General features: G+C 42.4%; 1 protein-coding gene across 2 annotated transcripts in view; it reads right to left on the bottom strand.

Annotated features, from left to right (window-relative positions):
- Positions 1-683: 683 nt before the first annotated feature.
- Positions 684-23,074, bottom strand: part of bcl11aa (BAF chromatin remodeling complex subunit BCL11A a) — a 52,190-nt gene continuing 29,799 nt past the window's right edge. For both annotated transcript variants that reach the window (XM_035173345.2, XM_035173344.2), the window contains exon 3: positions 684-6,497. In XM_035173345.2, coding sequence (XP_035029236.1) covers positions 4,252-6,497 — 2,246 coding nt within the window. In that variant the 3' untranslated portion in view covers positions 684-4,251. The remainder of the gene's footprint in view (positions 6,498-23,074) is intronic.

Here is a 23,074-nt window from a genome sequence, read left to right on the forward strand (position 1 = left end):
GTTACAGATACTGTACTGTACTTTGAGGAGTGACATAGGTACATTTGAGTACAGTATGTGCTCCGAGCACTCTTGACTAAGCAAAATTTCTGTGATGACACACACACACACACACACACACACACACACACACACACACACACACACACACACACGTAGGCATGTACTTAAACCAGCTGCCTCAACCAACAGGTAGGGTGACACTTCACACAGTTTTCATGCACTTGCATATGCACCTGCTCAGCCCTCCCACCCTTCCTGGGCAAGACAGTGGTTACACACACACACACAGATAGAAAGTACATAAAGAAGTTATAAAGTACATATAGTACAGGGCCAAATGGTAGGGTGAGTTTGGGGGTTGGAGGAGGCGTAAGTACTGTATGTTGAGAAAACTTCCTACACAGCTCACCAATGACTCATTTACCACACACAGACACATATATACTTAGGACGTAAAGACTTTGCACTCTGAACTTTATGTTTGTACATTCTAACTCTTGACAGTGCTGCCAAGTTCATCGTTATCATATCTGGAGATGTCAGCAGCAGTGAAGTTGCAGGTAAACGATACCAAGGGGCTCTAGGGTGGGGTGTAACTATACACTCACACAGACCATGCACACACACTTGAGATAACTTGACACACACGCACATATAGTGAAGATAAGCAACAAGAACTGTTATACTTTCATTTTTTTTTTATTAATTGTTTTTCGATAAAGGGACAAAATGGGTGTGTGAACAGGATTATGCAGACATCTGCCAGAAAACACAGACAGTGGTTTTCCCAGTACAACTGAACAGAGACCCCAAACAAGTACATCAGAAATTAAAGACCTATAGTTTATCAAATGACCATTGGCCATCATTACAAAAGAAAAAAAAATTATATCATAGCCAAAAATAAAAAAATAAAATAAAAAGAAACCAAAAATAAGGATCCATTCCATGGCTCTGTTTTGAACAGAGCATGTAGGTTATAATAAATAGTAACTCCCATAGTAAAAGATAAAGTTCAAGTTCAAGTTACAACAAACAGCTCTCAGAACAGGAATAGAAAAGGCTGATAACAAAATATTCCGCATTGCCATTTACAAAAAAGTCTCAACTCAAGCAGGCTTCTCCACGTCCCCCAGGTCATTTTTAAATATGCTTTGCATATGAAAGTATACCCAATCTAAATATAAAGCACCATTTAGTGTTTGGCAATGAAAAAAAACTGCAAAACATTTAATTTCTTTTTAAATGTATTTATTTTTTACGCTTTTTCGTAATCCATGTACTGCATATGAAGTTTTTTTTTCTCTCTCTTCTTGATGTTGGAATGTCGTCAGGTGGGAGGGGTGAGAAAGACAGAAGCACACAACAGAACAGGCTGACGTCAGCTTGCATTACTGCATACAAGAATGGCAGCAGGGGGGGAGGAGGAGGTCTGAACCAAAAACCAAAGAAGATATGTACAACCACCTCTGTGGACAGGAAACAGAGCGGCAGCCATCTTATGGCCTGCGACACCTCCAAATGCCACATATTTTAGCTGCGTTTTTATGGGGTTTTTCCTTTTATTTCTTTAAACATACAAATAATTCGCACTATATTATCCTGCCAAATTAAAAAAATATACTGTGGCAGCTTGGGATTTTTTTTTCCACTACCAAAAAAAGGTATGGTAAATACCTTTAGAGAGCACAAGCAACAGTTAAAAATACGAGCCTCAATATAAATACTATAGTGCCTATTCTAAGTGAACATTGAATTCAAATACAATTCTAGAAATACAGAAAAAGTAGACCATAAATGTGTTTAAGCATAGGAATTGACATGAATGTGCATTTTCCTATATTTTAAGTTCTTTATTATATATTCATATATAATCTTAATCCTTTCCCCAATGCAAATTGTATTTCAACCTGAAGAGCTGTGAAGAGCCAAGGCAAAATAAAATACAAAACCATCACAGAATTTTTTTTTTCGTTTGTGTTTTTTTCATCTTTTTTTTAATCATTTAATATATACTGTGATCGGAGTCTTGAACACCACCAAGACGCTGAGGAAAAGAGAAACGACAACAAAACTTAAATACAGTTTCCCCTAAAAGAAGTGAAGTGTTATTTTCAAAAACGTTTATTTTCATATCTATAATCAAAGGAAGATTTATACAAAAACAGATTCTGTGTAAGCAACAGCATTTGAGTGTTTGTAGTCTAGCCGTCAAGGTCTATAGATTAATCAGGTGGCGATGGCAATACAGCTCCCTAAAAATACAAATCTTTAGTGCTGCTGTGGCCAATAGGTGCTGCATCCATTTTGGGATCAAATCGCTGTGATGGCTACTTATTGTAATTAACCATCAAACCTTTTAATTTACAGACCTTGAAGACAGGGTCAATTTTCAGCCCAGGCAAAGCTCTGGGGTTTCTAGGGGTAACATACTGACAAATGGTCAAAGGTGAAACGGCAAGGGTACAGAGGTCAAGGGTCATGAGGCTGGAGTTGCTGACAACAGATTATGTGTCTCATCTTTTACTGCTTTTAACTATGGGACCCTCATTATCTAACAGCATTTCAACAATTTTTCCCCCTTTCAGCATAAACTTGTAAACTGGGAAAATTGAAACAGTGCACTTCATGTCCAATAAATGTCAAGCTAGCTTTGAGACCTAACCCATGTACCAACATTGCATCAGTGTGGGACAATGAAAGAGAGATGTCAGCGTGACAAGTGCTATACTATAAACAGCTTGAATGGAACTCAACAAGGAAAAAAATACCCTCCTTTTGGGTTAAAAGCAAACAGCAAACAAAAACATGTGCCCTGCATTAGCCTATGCATACTGATTAAAATTATCGCATTATCACTCTTTTCAAGAGCCCTGGAATACAGATATATAGTTTTTGCAATTCTTTCTTTCTTTTTTCTGCAATTCATAGTGAATGACCCTGTTTTGATACTACAAATGTGAATGAAAGTGTGAAAGAGATTGCCTCTGATCCCCGTAATAGTTAAGTAGCTTTCAGTTCTGTGTAGCTGTCTGTCTATTTTAATGCTCTCAAAAAAAGTTAGCCTCATTTGGAGCTCATATGTTACTGTATGCATTGTTCCTCACACTGACATATCAAAGCAGCGTTGTAGGTTTGTGCTAACGCAGATGCATGACACTTCTCAGCCATGCGTTTTATCCCTCAAAATCAGGATTGTACATTACAGATTACCTTACTCAAAAGTACCTCCTTACCAGAAACAAAACTACAAATAATTCAGATATACACAATACTGCTTGTACCATGCTTGCCATGAAATCCACATATTAAAGATAGCCTATTGAACATGTAATAGGTAGCTAAATGATGATTAACAAGAACTCTCTGATCTTTCAGCATGAGTTGTCACAGCCTATTTGAGCAGTCAGGTGCTTGATGCAAGGACCTTTCCTGGGTGGCTTAAACCTTTTAGCTTTATCTAGTGTGACCCCAAACTTATAGCAGATAAGATTATGGCCAATGTGGTCTTAAAATATCAAAGGCACTCTTTCTTACTCAACCAAATGATAGTACAAATTCATAGCGCACCCTTGTCTTTTTGAAAGAAATTTGAAGGCTGTCATTAATTTCAGTTTAGTCATCAAGCTAATGCATGATTTTTTTTTTTTTTTTAACCCTGTGCGAACATGGTGTCTTTTAGAAAGATCAGGATAAGTGCATTTCCAGGGTTGTGAGAATAGGGTAGAGACTGTTCATCTTCCATGTTACAAAACAAAACTGTACATGATATGTGTTACAGAATGTATGCAGCATGGATGTATCTTTCTTGTCTTTTCTCTTTTGAAGAATAAAAAGAAAAAAACAGAACAAGAGAAAAACAGCAACACATTTACTCAACAATTAACCAACCAGGGACAAGTTATTTTCTTTTTTTTTGATTAGCAAAAACATACTATGCATGCTGACTAATTCTTAAAAATGGAAAAGGAAAACTCAAAAAAGAAAAATTGTACACAACATGTAAATTATTGCACAAGAGAAAGGCTCGAAGTTTTGCGTCAATGCAAGAGTATTGCCCCGATACAGATCATGCATTCAATGGGTAATGGAAACGGGGTGTGCTGGTGCAGAGCACATGGTCTTAAGCTTCCACCAGACTGGCGAAAGTGGAGTGTTGGGTTTAGGGCAAATCTACAAGGAGCTGGGAATAAACAGGGGACTAATGGCGGACATAGCTGAGGGGAAAAGGTCCCATAGTTCGGCCTTCTACTCTGACTTTATTTCGGTACTCAAAGGACGGTCACTGTGCCATTTTTTCATGTGTTTCTCCAAGGTGCTGTAGACACTGAAGGGCATCTGACAAATTTCACACTTGTACACGTCTTTGCCCACCTGACCATGGGTCTTCATATGGCGTGTAAGTTTGGAACTCTGGGCACAAGCATAATTGCACAGGTCACATTTGTATGGTCTTTCCCCTGTGTGGCTGCGCCGGTGTACTGTGAGGTTACTGCAGTTCTTGAACACCTTGCCACAATACTCACAAGTATCACTCCTGCGGCCATCCTTGGAGCTGGGCCGCCCATGGCCCCCAAGGTGGGGAGTGCTGCCCCCACTGCCTGTACCACTTCGGCCTGACATCCCACCATCCAGTTCCCCCGGCGGGGTCGAGAAACGCAGACTGCCATTCTCTGAAGAATGCTCAGATGAAGAGGCGAACGGCGATTGTCTGGAATCCCCAAAGTTCAGAAAAGGGTCCTTGAGTTGTCGGGAGGCAGCATAGCCAGCCAACCACTGGGAGTAGACGTTCTCCGTATTAGGGATTGTTGGAGTGGGCAAGTCAAATTCCTTTTCCAGTTTGATGCGTTTAGAGAAAGGGCTGAGCGGACTGGGGCTACCCAGAAGCAGTTTCTTAGAGAGGCCTACAGAGGCAGATTCATTAGGGGATGCTCCCCGCCCATTCACTGTTGAGACAGAGCAATCTTCCCCACGGTGTGTTTCCAGCACAGAGTCTCCATCACACATCTCACGATTGTGGTGGTGGTCTCGGTTGAGGTGGTGGTGCAGGTGGTTCTCCTTGGCCATGGCATTACATTTGTGTGCATGTAGGGCTTCGCTGAAGTGCTGCATGCTGGCAGCGAGACCCATTCCCTGCATCACCTCAGGCAGGGACCGAGGGATGGACACTTCATCAGCCAAAGCTCCCAGTCGACTTCCAATACCGCCATTGTTTTCATGCTGGCGTGCTGTTTCAAGGTTCAAACCACAGTGATAGCTGTTGTTTCTTCTGGGTACCCTCTCTCCATTTTGCTGTTCTTCCTCCTCTCCCTCCTCTTCTTCTTCCTCCTCTTCCTCTTCCTCCTCCTCTTCTTCTTCCTCTTCCTCCTCTTCCTCCTCCTCCTCCTCACCATTCTCACGAAGCATGCGGTTATTCTCACTTTTCAGCTTGGCCACCACTGACTTAAGGGCATGGCTTGCGCTACCCAAGTGCTCGCTGGTGCCAGGCTCTGGAGAAGAGGCTGTTGAGAGGCCATCTTCAGATTTTCCTGTGTTTGGTGAGGAGGATTTGTGCATGTGTGTCTTCATATGTCGTTTCAGTTTGCTAGCCTGTGTACAAGCATGATCACACAGATGACATTTGTAGGGCTTCTCTCCTGTGTGGCTGCGTCGGTGCACTATTAGATTACTCTGAAACTTGAAGGCTTTGCCACAAAATTCACAACATTTAGATTTCAAGGGAGTGGTGGATGAGGGTGTTGCCCCTGCTGAGGGGAGAGGAGTAGTAGGAGTAGTCTGAGAGCCCACAGGTGACTGCAGGGAGCCTGGAAGAGGGGGTGGGGTAGCAAGATATGGAGGTTTGCTTCCCCCTGCTCCTCCTGTTCCTCCACTCCCACCTCCTGTTTGGAATGGCTGGAGTAAGCGCTGCATGGGGCTTGGCCGGCTGGGTGATAGCGGGGGAGTGGACCCTGAGGTGTTGCCTGCCAGCTCCCTTAGCCGCCTTGAGAAGTCCATTGTTGGAGGGGGTTCCAGGGGCATAGGAGGATTGAGGCGCAGCACCCTGTCAAAGGCACTCGGGTGGTGGGCTGCCAGCGCCAGCTCCTCTGGGCTCAGGAGATGGTGGTCCAAGTGGTTCCTTGGAGGGGGGCTGAACAGAGGTGGTGTGGGAGGGAATCGCTGATGATGACCCCCACCAACAGTGCCAGCTAAGCCAACTCCACCCCCCATTCCGATGCTATCCCTTCCACCTGAGCCAGAGCCAGGGATGCGGAGGAGGTTGAAGGGGCTTGCATCTGGAGGCAAATGGAGACCATGAAGGGGAGGCTGAGAAGGGCAGTCTGCACCCCCACCCAGGGAGGAAGGTCCACCCATACGTGGTGTGAGAGGGCTGCCATGTTCACTTTCCAGGTAGATGCGGAATCCATGGGTATTCTGAGCATGCTGCAGCAAGAACCAGGCGCTGCCATATGACTGCTTGCATGTCGTGCAGGTATAGGTGGTGGGCTCCTCCTTACCTGTTGTGACAGAGAAGATGAAATCATGTTAAGAGAGTTTTTACTGAACAATCCATTACACATCAGTAACATCAGCCAAACTTTATGCTTCACATTACCATATAAATCAGCCAATATTTGAGTCAGTTTAGCAAGAAACCTGATTTTTAAATGCTACATTGCTGTTCAATTGAAAGAAATTGCACATAAACAGTACATGAAGAACAACTCTGTTTAACTTGGCTGAACCAGTCTTTTATTTGAACCCTAGGCCTAACTCTTACAGCTTTTAAAAGTGGTCGGCACATGGTGTTGAGGGCTTGCAAATACAACAGTAGCTCTTATTGAGGTCATGCCCCACATGAGTAGCATGTGAGAAGTACTGTGTGTGTGTATGTATTTGTTCTTCTCCCAGACTGCTCTGGGACATAATTTCTCCCTTTAGACTGACTGTGAGTCCTCCATTGTCAGCAGGAGAACAAAGAAACAGGGCTGTCCCGGCGGACGACCACTTCTCACTGATCCACCAAAACAGAGGCTTGCTGACAAACACACTATACACACACATACACATACATGAGAGGCAACATGGGAGAATCATTTTTAGAATTTTGCTTCCTCATTCCTGTATGATATCTGATGCATCAGGAGTTATGCTTCTAATATATCTGAGAACAGGTTAATTCTGGTGATTTAGTTTCAAAGTATAACCCAATAAATAAAAAGTAGTTTCACATTCTCACAACAAATATATAAAATTCAAATGTATTCACACACACTGTGCTTTGGAGTCATTCCCTCTTATGTAGGGTTCATCCTCCTTCCATCACCCCACAGACACATACAAACACACACACTTGTTCTTATTTACGAACAGAGCATAGGGCACTGTGGCTGCCTGGGGAAAGTAAAACAGTATGTGTGTAAAAACATTTAGGCTTCGTCTGGAGAGACTAACCCCTTCAGCCTGCCTCATAGCTTCCCTCAGTGAAGCATGCAGAGTCACTTTGAGATGGCGACAAGAGGAACATTTAAAACAATAATTGCCTTTGAATGGCCTCGGCAACGATGACCTGTGGTGGGACCCAGAATGCATGTGTAATCTCATTAGAGTACAGAACGGTTGGCCATCAGCTCGTTTACAAGATTAGATGACAAACGAAACGTCGTTGCCGCCTTTCAGAACCTTCCCCTATTAAGCACAGTGCAATGTGGGTGCATCTGACAACTTGAACAAGCAGAGATTCACACACTGACAAATGGATACGACCGGCAATCTGACAGTAATACACAGGAGCTTAGACATTTAATGCCACTATCACCAGGCATGAATGCAACTAAACTGAGGTCAAAAGTTAGCGCCCTGATTTACACCGATCTGTGTATTTTTCACTTAGGACAAGACGCCATTGAAAATAATAAAAGAAACTACAAAATAAGTTTTAAACCACATTTTAAATCACATATATACATGAGTCAGCCACACATTTTTTTATTTGAATTAAAATTAAATAATTACCAAATGTAGCTAATCAGTGTATATAGATAATATGTAATATAATAAAATATATATAAATATGAACTATGTATATATCAACATTTATATCAAAAACAAAACCAGTTGCAACACAATTAACTGAAACATGCTGTAATAATGTTGCAAAAGCAAATAAACTGGTGTCACTGTAGGGTCGTGGTATTGATGCTAATTATCTCAGTTGATTTTTGGTAAAAAGCCATTTTACTGTAACGTGTCATGAACAATGAATTACAAATATTCCATTAATATGTAAAACAGGTAAGGTGGGTTGTAAAAATATGCACAGAACCGGGACATATTACCTGCTAATTACTGACAGAACGAATTTGCCAAATTAGCAGTGATAGTGAAAGAATGTCATGGTTTACCCAGAAGCTTTTATACATCGGCACTCTGCAATTTACTCCTGATGGCCAGAAAGAGAGAGTCAAAGAGGTTGTAGTGGGAAAAAACTGCATCAAAACATATTTGGAAAGGGTCTGTGTGTGTGTGTGTGTGTGTGTGTGTGTGTGTGTGTGTGTGTGTGTGTGTGTGTGTGTGTGTGTGTGTGTGTTATAAGCGATGCCATTTTTTTCACACTATGGGGCCTACTTCATAACATACACAAACACTAACAGTAATTTGAATTGACAAAAGAAAGGCTCTTATTCACAAAAATGACACTGAACTTTGAAAGAATAGCATGTTGTCATAAACTAGGCACGTAAAAGTGTTTATGTGTGTGTCAACAGGGATCCTGTCTGTCTATTCATGTCCGTGCCTGGTGGGAGATTCTTCCCCTTCCTTAATTTTCCCTTATTTTGTGTGTTCGCCGTCTGTGCCTCCCTCTCTGCCCGTCTCTCCTACTGTACACACAAACACACTTATCCTACATGACCAACAGCTAAATTATGGATCATTAAAATCGCCACAAATTGCCACTAATTGTGGCCACCTGCATCGGATCTAACCTGCGAATATAATTTGCATTATCAGGTCCAGGGAGGCTTTAATTATTTATTCATCTTTGTTCCACTGGTTGGTACACTCTAATCCTGAACACCGACAGCACTGAAAATAAAAATGCAGTCTCTGTTCTCTTTCAGTCTGGGGATGGGCTGATGAGTTTTCCCTGTGCAAGATGCTATCCTCTATATGCCAACCTTTTCCTCTAATCTTTACTTTTCTGTTGTGTGAATTACTGGAGGTTTTTGAGCATTTCAGGACTTTTAAATAACTCCGAAATGCCAAAATGTGTGAAAACCCACAGGTTTAGTTAAGGCCTAAGGATACTTGAAATCAGGTCTTACAAATGTAAGAGGCGAACAAACCTGAAGAATCTCAGTTATTTGTACATGCATGAAATCTGATGTACTGACAGGCTAAGAAGATCCACTAAGGCTGTATACGGGACCAGGGCTTGTAGATTTTGGTGCTGTGCCCCCACTTAGCTGCATCTGCTCCACCCAGAAAAACTCTACCAATTCTAGGCAATCCGAGAATGTGCATGCAATATGATGACAGCACAGTGATAATACAGAGTAAAAGAAGAGTTTGTCCTTTCAGCTAAAAGTGGGCTAAATATTGAGCAAACACAAGCACGAGGCACAATAGTGTAACTCAGCTAATACGCTCCTTTTTGACTCGTAGCTCAGACTTGTCTGCGCGCTGATTGAAACTGTAAGGTTAATGGATTTTAGAGTAGGCGACCGCTCCACTCTGTCTCTCTGTAATATACTCCCATCAGCCACTTCATTAGGCAAACTCGCCAGCACTCTGAGGTAGAAAAATCAAGTGAGAAAGTATAATGGAGAACAGAAGATGAAGACAGATAAGAGTCAGAGAAAAGGGAAAGAAAGAAATAGCAGAGGTAATACCTCTTAGTTTAGGCGCAGTTGACAAAGACTTGCTGCAAGTGTTCAATTTGGATACAGCAGGTATATGGAAGAAGAGGAATTGGAGGAGGACAGAAGGAAGAAAGAAGATGTGGATAAATAAATAGCATCCAGCTCTTAAATAGCGTCCTGGGGGGAAATGTCAAAGCCATATAGTCACGAGTGAGACGCCAAAAACACACACATGCATAGTTTCAGAAATGTCCCAACGCTCAATACCGGCGACGCTACGGTGACAGCACAGGCATTAAGTCCTATTAAGCTAGGGCCATTGCTTGGACACTTATGTGGTGCTGGATGGGAGAGGGAGGCAGTAAGGCTAGCTTGACTCATATTTCACGACTCCTTTGTGTGTGTGTGTGTGTGTGAGAGAGAGAGAGAGAGAGAGAGAGAGAGAGAGAGAGAGAGAGAGAGAGAGAGAGTGTGGCCATATCCATCCCTCTCAAAAGGATTTGCAGCTCTCAAAATCAGCCAGTGAAAAGGAATAAATGCACAAATTTAGTTTGTACTGTTTCAGTGTAAGTTCCACTGGAATTCTACATTGAGTTAATTAGCATGCAAATCTTATTGTCATGAAACACACTGTGAAAATGTCAGTGTCATAACAGCACAAAGATCTCCACTTCGTCAGGGCTGAGGCAGTGATCATAGTATGTACAGGACCGTGTTCCCATCCACATGTTTTGGAGGATATCAGGCCTATTTGCGGTTGAGTGTACATTTAAGGTGACCGCGCAAAAGATCTCACGACACACTTACATTATTTATACATTTTGAATCCACCCCAGAACATGTCAGCCTGTGAAACTGGCTGTTCTTCAGCCAGTCATTCTGTCCTGTAGCTGGACTGTCCCCACTACATCCCTCTCCGACCAGCTGGGAAACAAAAAGTGATGCCAGGTTTTGGCGAGGACACAGCTACCAGTTTTCTTACTGGTCTTACATGAATTTGAAGCCCATCTGCATAATCAGTTTGTTCTCCTTTTATTATCTTTCTTGTGTTAATTTCTCTCTACAGCATAACGTCCATCTCTGTATTTAATTTTCCTCCCTACTCTGCGCCGCCTATTTCCTATCTCCTCTCTTCCATCAGTCTTTCTTTGAACCATGTATGACTCTCTCCTCTGCAGCCATCCCTCCCCTCCTCTTCCCTCCATCCTCTCCGCTCTCTCTCCACCCATCGCTGGCTCTCCGGTGGTGTCCTTGGCTGAGTCCACCTCTGGGTGAGATGATAGTAATTGAGGTAATGGAACATCGCTGAAACAGGATTAGGTACGCATACTGGGAGTGAGAGACAATGTCCCTTAATACAATTTGGGATTTCTATCTGAGCCTCAGGCTTTCAGGACCTGCTGCTTATATTTACATCTGGGCATCACCGCTCACCCCGATCACCTCCTGCTCTACCTTAAAGGGATACCGGGCCATTTCACTAGAATTTCTTTTCCCACTATTTTGAACACCAGGCATTTGTTCTAATATCTGGAGGAGCATGTTCATTTATTTCCACGTTAATTTAGCACACACTGTTGGATGTTTGAGGTTTAAGAAACTGAAAATAAGGGGACTTTTTTTTTTTTCGCATTAGGAAATACATGTTGTGATAGAGATATATCCATTTTGAAAACTGATTTAACAGGACTTCAGTAATTATAAACAAAAGAAATATGTCAACAACATGTCACATGAACTACAATGTCATACATTTAGTCTTGCAGCACACATGAATTTCCCTGGTTTGAGTAACACCAGTTGCATCAGTTGAAGAAACAAATACAGTCCTTTTTCTAAACCTGCCTTGTCACAGAATGGAATAAAAATCCCACCAAAATTGTTGTAATATTCCTTTAAAACCAGCCAAATTACTGGGAGTTGACAGAATGTCAAATGGGCAATTTATGGCATATGAATATCTCTGTCATATTCATATTGGACAGTAATTATAATGGGGACATGAATATAATCATTGTGTGATAATGAGTTCTGTTCATGCTGTTTCACCCTCCCCCTCCCTCTATTATAATCCATATATATTTTCAGTGACACATGCGGTAACTCATATCTCATCAACGTACATCTGTGCCATAACTGATGCACTGCCCTCGGAGTGGGAGCCGACCAAGAGCAAATGACTTTCAAATGGTTTCTGCAGTACATGGACATTATCGACTTCACTGTCGTAACCCAGCCTTCCTCCCTACCTCCCTCATTCCTCCCTCCATCATCACCCACTAGAGTGCAACAGTTGTGGCTTTCTGCTTCTGTTACTACAGTCAGTTATACTGCCCAAAAGCACTTAACCACATCACTGTTGTCATGTGAAAAAAACGTGTTGGCCTAATTATGGTCCTTTTCGTGTTTTCATTTCAGAACTGCATGTCCTTGTTTGAGCAGAGGAAATTCAATGACCCTTGGGCTCGTACATGAAACCATTTGGAAGTCCTGTTTGTTAAACTCAAAAGCATAAGGTCAAGTATAAATCAAGGCTCTTTTAAAAAACCCAGCCCACCAGCAAAAAAACGAGGACACTGTTACATACTTGAGTGGCATCATATTAAATTGTCACAAAATTCCTGTAAATGCTATTTTGGCATCGTAAACTATCAATGCACATCCTGCAAAACCCACCAGTATGGTCCAGAAGGAAGGGGCTGCACTATCCTCCTTTCCCCCCAATCATCTTCCCCTCCATGCAAGAGCTTTCTTACTAACTGGACAGCAAACAATTGGAATGCAAACAGTGGCAGCTGGTGTCCTGTCTGCTCACTGAGGAGAGGCGCAGTCAAATAACAACATGACTGCAATTGCTCAAAAGGGCAGTGTTCTGCTTGGAAGAAAATCAGCCTCCATTACTGGTTACTAGTCAGTGGCTAGATCAAAGAAACGTCTTAGAACACAGCAGCTTGGCGAGTATGTGAATGCCAAGGCAGAGAATAGTTGTGTGGTCATTGAAGAGGGACGAAAAACTGCAGGAGCTCCCTCACAAATATATGAATAAGGGGAAGGGATGAGTCCTGCCAAGATTTGTTGCCCTTACCCTAAATTAGGAATGACTCCTTCTTCTTCAAATCAGGCTGTATTTCTGCATCCCATAGATGTTCAGTAGTGTTTACGTCTGCCAGCTGGGGAGGCCCATGACCTCTTCACTAAACCATTCTTCGCGATGTGATTAGATGGCATAATGAGGGAGCAGTGGTGCAACATGAAGACGTCTGTAGGCTTCAACTTTGTGAAGCAGACCAAACAATCACGTCCATTTTATGCAGCAACTTTGAAAGAAGGCAAGGACTTATCTTTGGTTTTAAGCCCTCGTTCTTTACGTACAGTGACTACATCCATCGCTTGCAATAATCCCAAGTTGTAGAATTAATATCCTCAGGACTACAAGCAGACTGAAAAGACAAAGAGTTCTTGGAGAGAGATCAAGGAGGCTTCGGAACGCATGCAGGCCCTTGGTTGTAGCATAAATTCATCCTGCCTTCTGAACATAACAAGCGTTTTCCCTTAGACATTCTCAGACAAAACATGTACATTCTAGTGTAACATAAGGAAATCTTAAGATGCACCATGGAGTGTGAAATGTCCTCATGAGCCTTTCTTAGCTTAGGGGTACATCTACAGCACCTAGAAGGTTATACTTAAATGTGTCCCTGTCAGGAGGAGATGGAACCAGCTTTTCCATCATCCTGTCTGCATGATTAAAATGATCCAGGATTGCATCTGTTAAGAATTGATTTGACTCCTCAGCGCCCAAGCAACTCTGCCCCACTCTTCCATGTGGGCTGTACCCTGGTTATCACCTGGTTTTCTTTGACACGGTTCAGTTAACAATTTTCTATTGGTTGTTATCAGATGGTGATTTACATTAAAGATGCTGTTTACATGTCGGGCTGTTTGTCAGAGTATTCCAGCTCAAGCTATGGAGCTATTTTCAATTACAACTGGAACTTAAAATAACTCCAAACAAGTTTTGCCAATGGGAGCCCACAGGCCTGACAATAATGATGCGGTATTTTTATGGAAGAGAGAACTATGAACGCATTTGAATTACCAAAAACAACAATGGATTATCGAGCCTGTCTGATTACATGCTGTGTGTGCATGGATGTGTGCGAGAATGTGTATCTGTGTGATTCTTCTGCACGGCCATACACTCGAGGCTGATGAGCAAAAATATCAATACCGTCTGTCCCAATGTGTGTGTGTGTGTGTGTGTGTGTGTGTGTGTGTGTGTTGTGTGGAATATATCAATACCTTCTGTCTATGTGTGTGGAATCCCTGCTGGGCTACAGACTGTGCTATCTGCAACTCTCGCACTAGTCATCTACTGTTGTTTGTGTGTGTGTGTGTGTGTGTGTGTGTGTGTGTGTGTGTGTGTGTGTGTGTGTGTGTGTGTGTGTGTGTGTGTGAGAGAGAGAGAGAGAGAAGGTGTGTGTGTGTGAGACGGAGAGAGAGAGAGAGAGAGAGAGAGAGAGAGAGAGAGAGAGAGAGAGAGAGAGAGAGAGAGAGAGAGAGAAGGTGTGTGTGTGTGTGTGTGTGAGACAGAGAGAGAGAGAGAGAGAGAGAGAGAGAGAGAGAGAGAGAGAGAGAGAGAGAGAGAGAGGTGTGTGTGTGTTTGCGCGTGCACATATGCATGCATGCAGGCTGGTGTGCATGTGTTCAAATGTGTTTGTGTGTGTGTGTCGGCCGCCCATTATATCTGCCGTGTGACAAAGTTTCTTTTTCTCTCTCTCCATTGGACACACACACTTGCGCACACACAAACACAGTAATGTATCTCATAAAGTTCTAATGACACAGCCCGGGCCCTTAAACTGTGTTTATAAATGTAATTAAATGGACTGGCCTTTGTAGAAGCATCCGAGCGCAATGTTAGCAATGATCCAGTGTGTGTGCATGTGTGTATGAGTGAGTGTGTGTGTCCATTTGGAAGAGCAGTACTCATGATGGCAGGGACAGCCTCCACTTAACCCTAAACCACCATGGTGAAATTACAGAGCATCCAAATTACAGCACTTATGTGAGCAGAGAGACAGAGAGAGAGAAACAAGGGTTTGAAAGAGGAAACTTGGTCCTGACACACACACACACACAGTTCTCAATGACTCAGCTTGTGGACTTCGACTTGAAACCCAAAATGCAATGCAGAAACTTTCTTTCAACTGTTAATCTGTTGCAGATTGGTGACCTCCCTCTGATTTAAAGTGGTCATTTCCGGGCTCATGCAGCTGTTTCACAGATTACATCCTATGTCAAACTCATAGTTTACTTACATAACGGAAATAAATGTATATCCTGTGGCCCAATTTGCAATTTTACAATCGTTGAAGATAAATACTAAGGTTTCTTGAAAATCCAGGATATACAGTTGATTCTGCTCAGCACATGAGTCACACTGAATAGGACTTTGTTCTGATTGACATTAGCCCACATATTTGTTAGGGTTACAGCATCTATTCTACAGGGGCTACTGCCAGACAAGGTTCCAGGGGAAAAAACAGTGATCTGAAAAGAAGGCTCACTCTGGCTCAACTTTTGAGGCAATGCAATACAACTTTATCCAGCGGTGACAGTAAAGGCCATGTAGAGGCACATTACTAGTAGATAAGTGACAAAAAAGGGGTAAATCTGCTTATTGTATCGTGGTGACCTCAACAGAGGATACTGTGATACGGTGCCAGTTACTGTGGCATAACCACTGGATGCTGTGATGGTGTTTGATGAGCCTTCAAACTGGTGGATTTGTTTCTCTAACTGAGAGCATCAACAACGTGACTAACTGAATCCACAGAGAACAGTCATGATGGAATAACTCTTCACATAGGTGGCATTCAAACATTGAAACAGTTCAAACCAGCCACAGAAAGACCTGAATGAGCTTTACATTTATTCTTGTACTGGAAGTTGCAATATGAGATAAAAAGTTAAAATAAGGTCCACTTGGACTTTTCATAATATATCAACAGGATTATTGAAAGCAATGAAAAAACCTAGTAAGTGAACATTGAGTAGGCTTGAATATGTTTTGTCAAACTATATAGTCGGTGACTTAAAGCCTAAATGAAATCAAAAGAAAGATTTAAATCAGTAAGATACTCTGTTAGGTCAACCTCTGATGAATTTCATCTCCAATTAATTAATGGATTTGATTCAATTTGTTATTTTTCAACATTAAACTGATCTGTTATTTCATGGTGTCCCATGGTATGTTCTTCAAAAGACTCTATTACAGAGGATAATTGAAAATGTGTAATTATGAAGATGTTTCTGGTAGAAAAATAATCAATTTAGAAAAATATTCAATATTCTTCATCAGTGTAGGAATGTAAGAAATTAGAAAATTTGATTTTAATTTCTCCCTAAAGAATCATGTTTTATTTTTCTTGGAAACACTTAATTCTTTAGGGCCATAAGCAAGAAGCTGGTGGTCACTAAACACATACACACACACACACTCACACACGTATATACAAAAAGCCAGTGTGGTATTGAGTGATCTGCAGGGACCTGCAACAGCTGCCAAGAAGGACAATTCGGTTATGTGTGCGTGTGTGCATGTTTGTGCGTGTGTGTGTGTGCGTGCGTGCGTGTGTGCGTGTGTGTAAGTCTTGCAGTGACCACAGTGGGAGATCACTCTGAGCCGAGCAAACACCTCAGCTGGCCGGAGGCCCACACACACACTCACACACACACTCACACACACACAGCGCTTTGCTTCCTCTCTTCATCTAATCCCTCCTCCGTTCAGCTGGTTTCATCCCTCCATCTGTCCATCAACATTGCATACAGGTGGCTGTCCTCTCTCTCTGTCTGTCTCCTTTTTCTCGTTTCCATCACTCGATCCCTCTTTCTCTTTTCCACACCTCCCACCTCCCACACATTTAACTGCCTCTTTTCTTCCTTATGATTTGGCAACATAACAGAATGGTTAAGGAGGAAGGAGAGAATGAATCTTGGAAATCAATGAGGGGAGGGGATATTGAAAGAAGACACACACATACACACACACACACAGACACACACTGTACATTTACATTTACAACATGTAGACAGGTTGCAACTCGACCAAAGAGGCCAAAAATGTTTGTTCATTCAGTCCATCCATCCCTCCCACTTTCCCCTCATTGTTTCTTCTCCCTCTCTCCCTCCGTCCATCCATCCCTCCCCTCTTTTAATCCTTTCATCATCCCATCCCAGGTGGGAAGCACTCAGCGCCGTCTCTTTAATTGTATTCATCCGGCAAGGCCAATCGATAAAGGACATATTTAATACAAATTTATGACTATTAGCCATCAGCGATAAAAAGGCTTTTTTTCTCCTAGATAGCTCTTGCTTGTGGTGAAAGAGAGAAAAGAGGAGGAGGAGGTATGACAGGAAATACAAACCATCCTGCTTTGAAAACAAACAGCCTCCCACCGTCTCACTGTCCAACCTTGGAGAGATACAGTTTAAGCTGCAGCCAAAAACACGAGAATTATTTTCTTTTCTATTTTTGTTTTCAGACAAGGCTACAAACTCAAGTGGGTCTGGGGTGCGTTTGGGAGACTTTTTCAGGCATTTGATTTTACGGCACAGTTCACGAGAGAATTCCAAGACTGACTCCGCAACAGCAGCATGGTTTTTTTGGCAAGGATAGTAAATAATTACATCAACTGGCTATTTTCAAATTTGAGCGATGAGCTGCTTGTGAAGATAGAATCATCTCAACGTACCCAGGATTTAATAATTTCCAATTTAAAAGGCAAACCGCTCGATGCCGATTCTAGTTGTCTCCACAAATAATCTTCCTGCCAAGAGGCAAAAGAGGTGAACTATGCGAGAGGGTTGATATTAAATTTCCTATCAAAGTTCCCAGATCTGGTCACTGTTCTGTTGCTCACGGAGACAAACAGCAAAGGGAGTGTTGCGATGAGATAAAGCACGAAGACAAACTCCCCTCCAGCAGTCCTTCACAGCCACGTCTACTTAACAAACACTGTAGTCTTGATTCATTAGAGCTGCAGTCACTACACCCTGAGAGCCCTATCGATCCCCCAGACGTTTTCTGCAGGCCGGGGAAAAAAAACTAAGAGCAGAGGGAAAAGACAGAGATGGGAGGAAGGGGGAGAAGAAGAAAAAAAAAGCCAGCGAGACAGGCTAAATATATGGCTCTGTTAATGCGAAGCGAGCAGCAGTTTACCTGCCTCTTTAAATTCATTCTACTGTGCAAGGCAGCTGTGACGGCTCCCGGAGAGAAAAGCCCGCCGCTCGTCGCCAAAGGAAATCTTTCGCCCTCCAAGAGAAACAAGGTGTGCATGGGCTGGAACCAAAGTCAGATGATGGAGAGATTTTTTTTTTGTGGGTGTGTGTGTATGTGTGAAACCACTCGTCCCTTCCATTAGTCAGGGTTAGTTTTTGGGGGAGTTCGCATCATCCTCAGTTTAAAATAGATTCGCCCGGGTTAACAAGGACCTTTTTAATTGGATTAACTGATTTGACCACCTTCACAGATATTTATGTAAAATCTTACATCACCAGAAACTGTGTCATAACCAAGAGTGTGAAAAGGAGAACTTGTGTCAGTTCCAAAAGTGAAATTTGATTCCTTCTGTTGCCATATGGGTATTAAAAACAATACGAATAAAACAGACAAGCTTATGCATGAGAAAAGTTTTAGTGTAATTATCATGTGCCTGGTTTTGTCAGGGAAGTTCTTTCCAAATATAATTTCAAATACATTATGAACTGTATTTTTTTATTTTCTGGTTTCACACAGGTTTTGGTCTTCAAGTGAGCTGAGCATCATTGTTCATTGTTCTTTTGGTTTCTGCCATAAATGTCACTTTGTGTGAGAGAAAAACAGTGACCTGAATCCTCCCTTTCTATTCAGTATTTTAGTAGCCCAACCGCACAACATTGAGACAACAATTAGGGAAAAACCCTCATAGTCTAGAAATATATTCAAGGACTAGAATGGCACTAAATGAGTGCATATCATCCTCCAGGGCCCAACTGTCTCCCCGTGAAACCAAATTCACTAGATCTGTATTTTTATTTAAATACGTGTCTGTCTCGTAAATTTACCAGATTCTTTCCATCATAGTCCATGAATAATTATCTGAGAAATCAATGAAAATGTTGAAAAACACCCAATCTCACAATGTTAAAGAAAGTGAAAAAAAAAAAAATCCTGGATCTGCCCCCTGATCCAGATCCGCACTAAACTTTTATTATTTGATCCATACCCCCGCCTTCCACCAGGCTTCATGATAATCTGCTCAATAGTTCCCGCATTATCCTGATAACAAACAAACGCAGATGAAAACGTAACCTCCTTGGTGGAGGAATAAAAACTTCTGAAGGTGTGAGGGGGTTGAAAACACAAGCGGTTACTCAATGCACATCACAGTAGACAGTAAACACGCTTGTGACTGGTCAACGTGCGTACGGCACGAACAACATTTGTGAATGACAGAAGACCTGTGCTGGATGCGAGGGCCACTCCTGTTTGTGTGTGTGAAGTGGTATTCATTTCATTTTGCACACACAGACTGACATATGCCTGGGGCCCGGCCACCGGCAGCGGACAAAAAGGCCAGTAAATAATTAAGAAGTGTGAAAAGCAACAGAGGGGAAAAGAGAGAGGGGGGGAGAGAGAGAGAGAGGTGGGTGGGTGGGCATCTACTGTACATGCATGTGACAAAGTTGTGTGAGTATTTTTGTGTACGTGCGTCTTTATGTGCGCCCAAAGATGCTCCATTAGTGATTTGGAAAAGTGGTGTGGGGGGCCTAGCATTCCCATCAGGCCCAGCATGGCCTAAGTGCTGCACCACACACACTCCCAAACCCTAAACAACCCCACCCTCATGGGCACAGCCTGGGTGCCCCACCCCACCCTCCACCAAGCCTTATCCCACCTAGGAGGACCTAGCAGCGCCTCTCAGCCTGGTCCAAAACACCACACGCACACACACACACACACACACACACACACAGACATAAAGTAAGCAGACACACACAGACACTCATGGTCCACTAATGACCAAACCCGAACAGCTCCCAAACAGCTCTGAAAAGCTATTAGGAGAGGGCATTTTGTTGGGGAAGTGATTTTTTTTATATGCCATTAAAAGCCATGGATAAAATGGGCATTCGCGTAAATACAGCCACAGGTCGGAGGGAGGATAGCCAAACAAGGATAATTGAGAAACCATACTTCCCCCCCTGAGATCAAGGTAGAGGAGTGTCCACATGTTGCTCTCTGTCAAAGTGAAGAGGATGTGGAGGAAGTCACAAAAAAAGTCTTTAGATTACTTTTAGTTTTCTGACCTTTCTTTGTATTTTGCTGTTGATGTTGACATGTGACTTTTTAAAATTCGTTTACTTCCAGTTTTTACACTTAATCTGGATCTTCATGTGTTCTTGAATACTTGATAACCCATTTGGAATGGGATTAATATTACCAGGGCTTGGGCGCCCTGATGGCGTGGGCGGCTCGTTGCATCACTCTCTCCCCTAATGTCCCGTCTGCTCTCTAGTATCAACTCTCTAACAAAGACAACAAAACAGCGAACACACAACAGACTCTTAAACATGCAACTTTAAAATACATGTCTCAGTGTGATGTAGGGACAAACAAGCACCAGAACACAGCAGAAGTACAGTACTGAGGAGTGTAATTATGACTCAGGTAGAGGGTTCAAATTCCAACATGCACACTCTGGATGTGATGAAAATCACTGACCAGTACGTGCAATATTAAAACGAAACCGCCTCCCCAGGAGGATTAAATATCACCCAGACAGGATTTATGTCCATATACCTGTACTAAACAACATGAGCCCTTTTCAGCTGTTGTTGTTGTCGGTTTATATTTTCTTCAAACATCTGTCTCTTTCACGACCAGTTTTGGGACGGGCTTTTCAAATGTTACGGACAGCTTTCAAACACACCTTAAACATCTGCCAGCTGTGGTCCACACTTTTCATATCATCCCATGCCCTGTCTTATGTCTATAATTTTGAATGCTCTCTACGCTTGCACCACCATGTTGTCACTTTCTGTATTTCTTTTTACTATCTTCAGGTGGAGCCGACACCCTTCACAATCTCCCGAATGCTTTCCTCTGATGTGCATTTTACAACCCTGAGACTTGGAGGCATGTAGGCAGAAAATAGCTCTGGACCGAGGATAAACAGGCCCCAGTCCCTGCATGTGAGCGCTGGTAATCACGCCAGGTCAGGTTCAGACACGATTTAGAGCAGAATACACGGTGATGGAACGTTTTCCTAGAAGGAGACGCTAAGCTTGGCATACCTGTTTATTTCCAGCCCTCTGCCTCTTTCCCTTCTTCTCCTTGCGTATTCACTTTTTTTCTCTTTTACTATTCAGTCTTTTTTGTCTGTCTTTCTGTCTTCATCAGTGCAGAAAAAAGAGGGTGAGAGAAAAACATAACGATCCCTCATCATCGAGCAAGTGCCCTAAACACACACACACACACACACGCACACACATGCACTCCTGGCTCGACCTTATTCAGGATTAGCAGCAAGTCATTCAGCACCTCAGCAGTCGCCTCGTGAGAAAAGAGCGTGAAAGACCACAAGTAAAAATAGGAAACATTCAGACTCTCCCAGGCTTTCACACACAGACACACACACACACACACACACACACACACACACACACACACACACACACACACACACACACACACACACACACACACACACACACACACACACACACTCGCTTCACATAAAGTATCTTTAGGATGTCTTTCTCCTCCGCATTAGCCGTTAACAATCTACAAGGCCACTTATTCATGCTGGGCAATCTTCAGAAAAATGCTTCTTGATGAGAAGGTCACTCGACCCATCTGAAAAAAACCTGCCAGTGTTCACTGGCCTCAGTCCCGCAGGATGAATGGCCACACAGAAGAAGAAAAAAATAAGATTTCTATTTTTGGCAACAAAACCTGCACTGATGGCAACCACAGTCACTCATCACCCTATAAGAATAACAGTCTAAGTGTGTTGGACTGGTCAACCCCGTCTCCTGGAAATGTTCCTACAAAACTAAACGAAAGGTAATGTCATTGTTCTTTTCTGATTGCTCAACTTAATGATGAAGTGATGACAGTATAGACACCAGTGTTTCCACTGTGTCACTGGAACATTACCGGCTCATCATTAGTTTTTGGACATGATTTACTGGGGCGGTCCCTGACCGGCTCCTGTCCTGTCAGTAGTTTTTTGAAAAATAGTCTCACTACTCACTAACAGTATTAACAATAAATATAAGAATTTGTTAACTATTTTTGGATGGATATAATGCATGGGTCTTAGACATATAATTGACCCCTCTGTGTAAATTGTGGCCCCTGTGCGGCCCCTGATTTAGAAAAATCTTAGACCCGCCCACTAAGGATTTTTATGATAAGATTTATGATGAAAGGACCAGTTCAAACCAATTAGAAAACATGGGTAAAAGCATATTTTCACATTTAAACCTAATATATCTGTATCTCTGTTGATAATTTTTAAGGTTTAAATGTCCATCTGTACACACTACTACAATAAAGATACATTTTGTGTTTTATTACAACACAAATATACATACAACAAAAAATGCAAGAAGCATCCCTTTTAAAAATCCGTGTCCCTCCAGTCATTTTTTCAGAGCGGACATCTTGTCATTGCAGGAGAGGTACAGGTGTATCTTCTAACATTGATGATGGTACAGTTATCTTACAGCCAGAGATATGAACACTGCTGAGGGTGAGTTTCTTCTCGAGTAACAAAGACACCGAAGAACCATATATTTATAGTTATCTCGGAGATGGATAACTCCAAACCTGCATAAAACCAAAACTATCAGTGTGGCAAGGTGGAGGGGAAATGTGTCGCCTTGTATTTTATAACTTGTTACGTGACCCACACGGCTGAGCCTGGACTTATAGCAGCGTGTCAGGTACATAAATAAATATTTCCTTACCACAAACTAGTTTTTTTTCTCCTACAGGGCGGCCACTGCAAAATCCTGCAGCACTTGTGTTAAAAACAGTTTTTCAATTGATGCTTTTCTTCTTTTCCTAGATCTGCTACCTGCCCTCTCTCTTTCTCTGTCTATGCCCCCCCGTCCTCTCCCCTTTTCCCATTCCATGCAGCTACGCCTTGTAAATCAAGTTGAAACATAGCTCTGCA

This window comes from Hippoglossus stenolepis, chromosome 12, assembly GCF_022539355.2.
Source record: "Hippoglossus stenolepis isolate QCI-W04-F060 chromosome 12, HSTE1.2, whole genome shotgun sequence".
NCBI lineage: Eukaryota > Metazoa > Chordata > Actinopteri > Pleuronectiformes > Pleuronectidae > Hippoglossus > Hippoglossus stenolepis.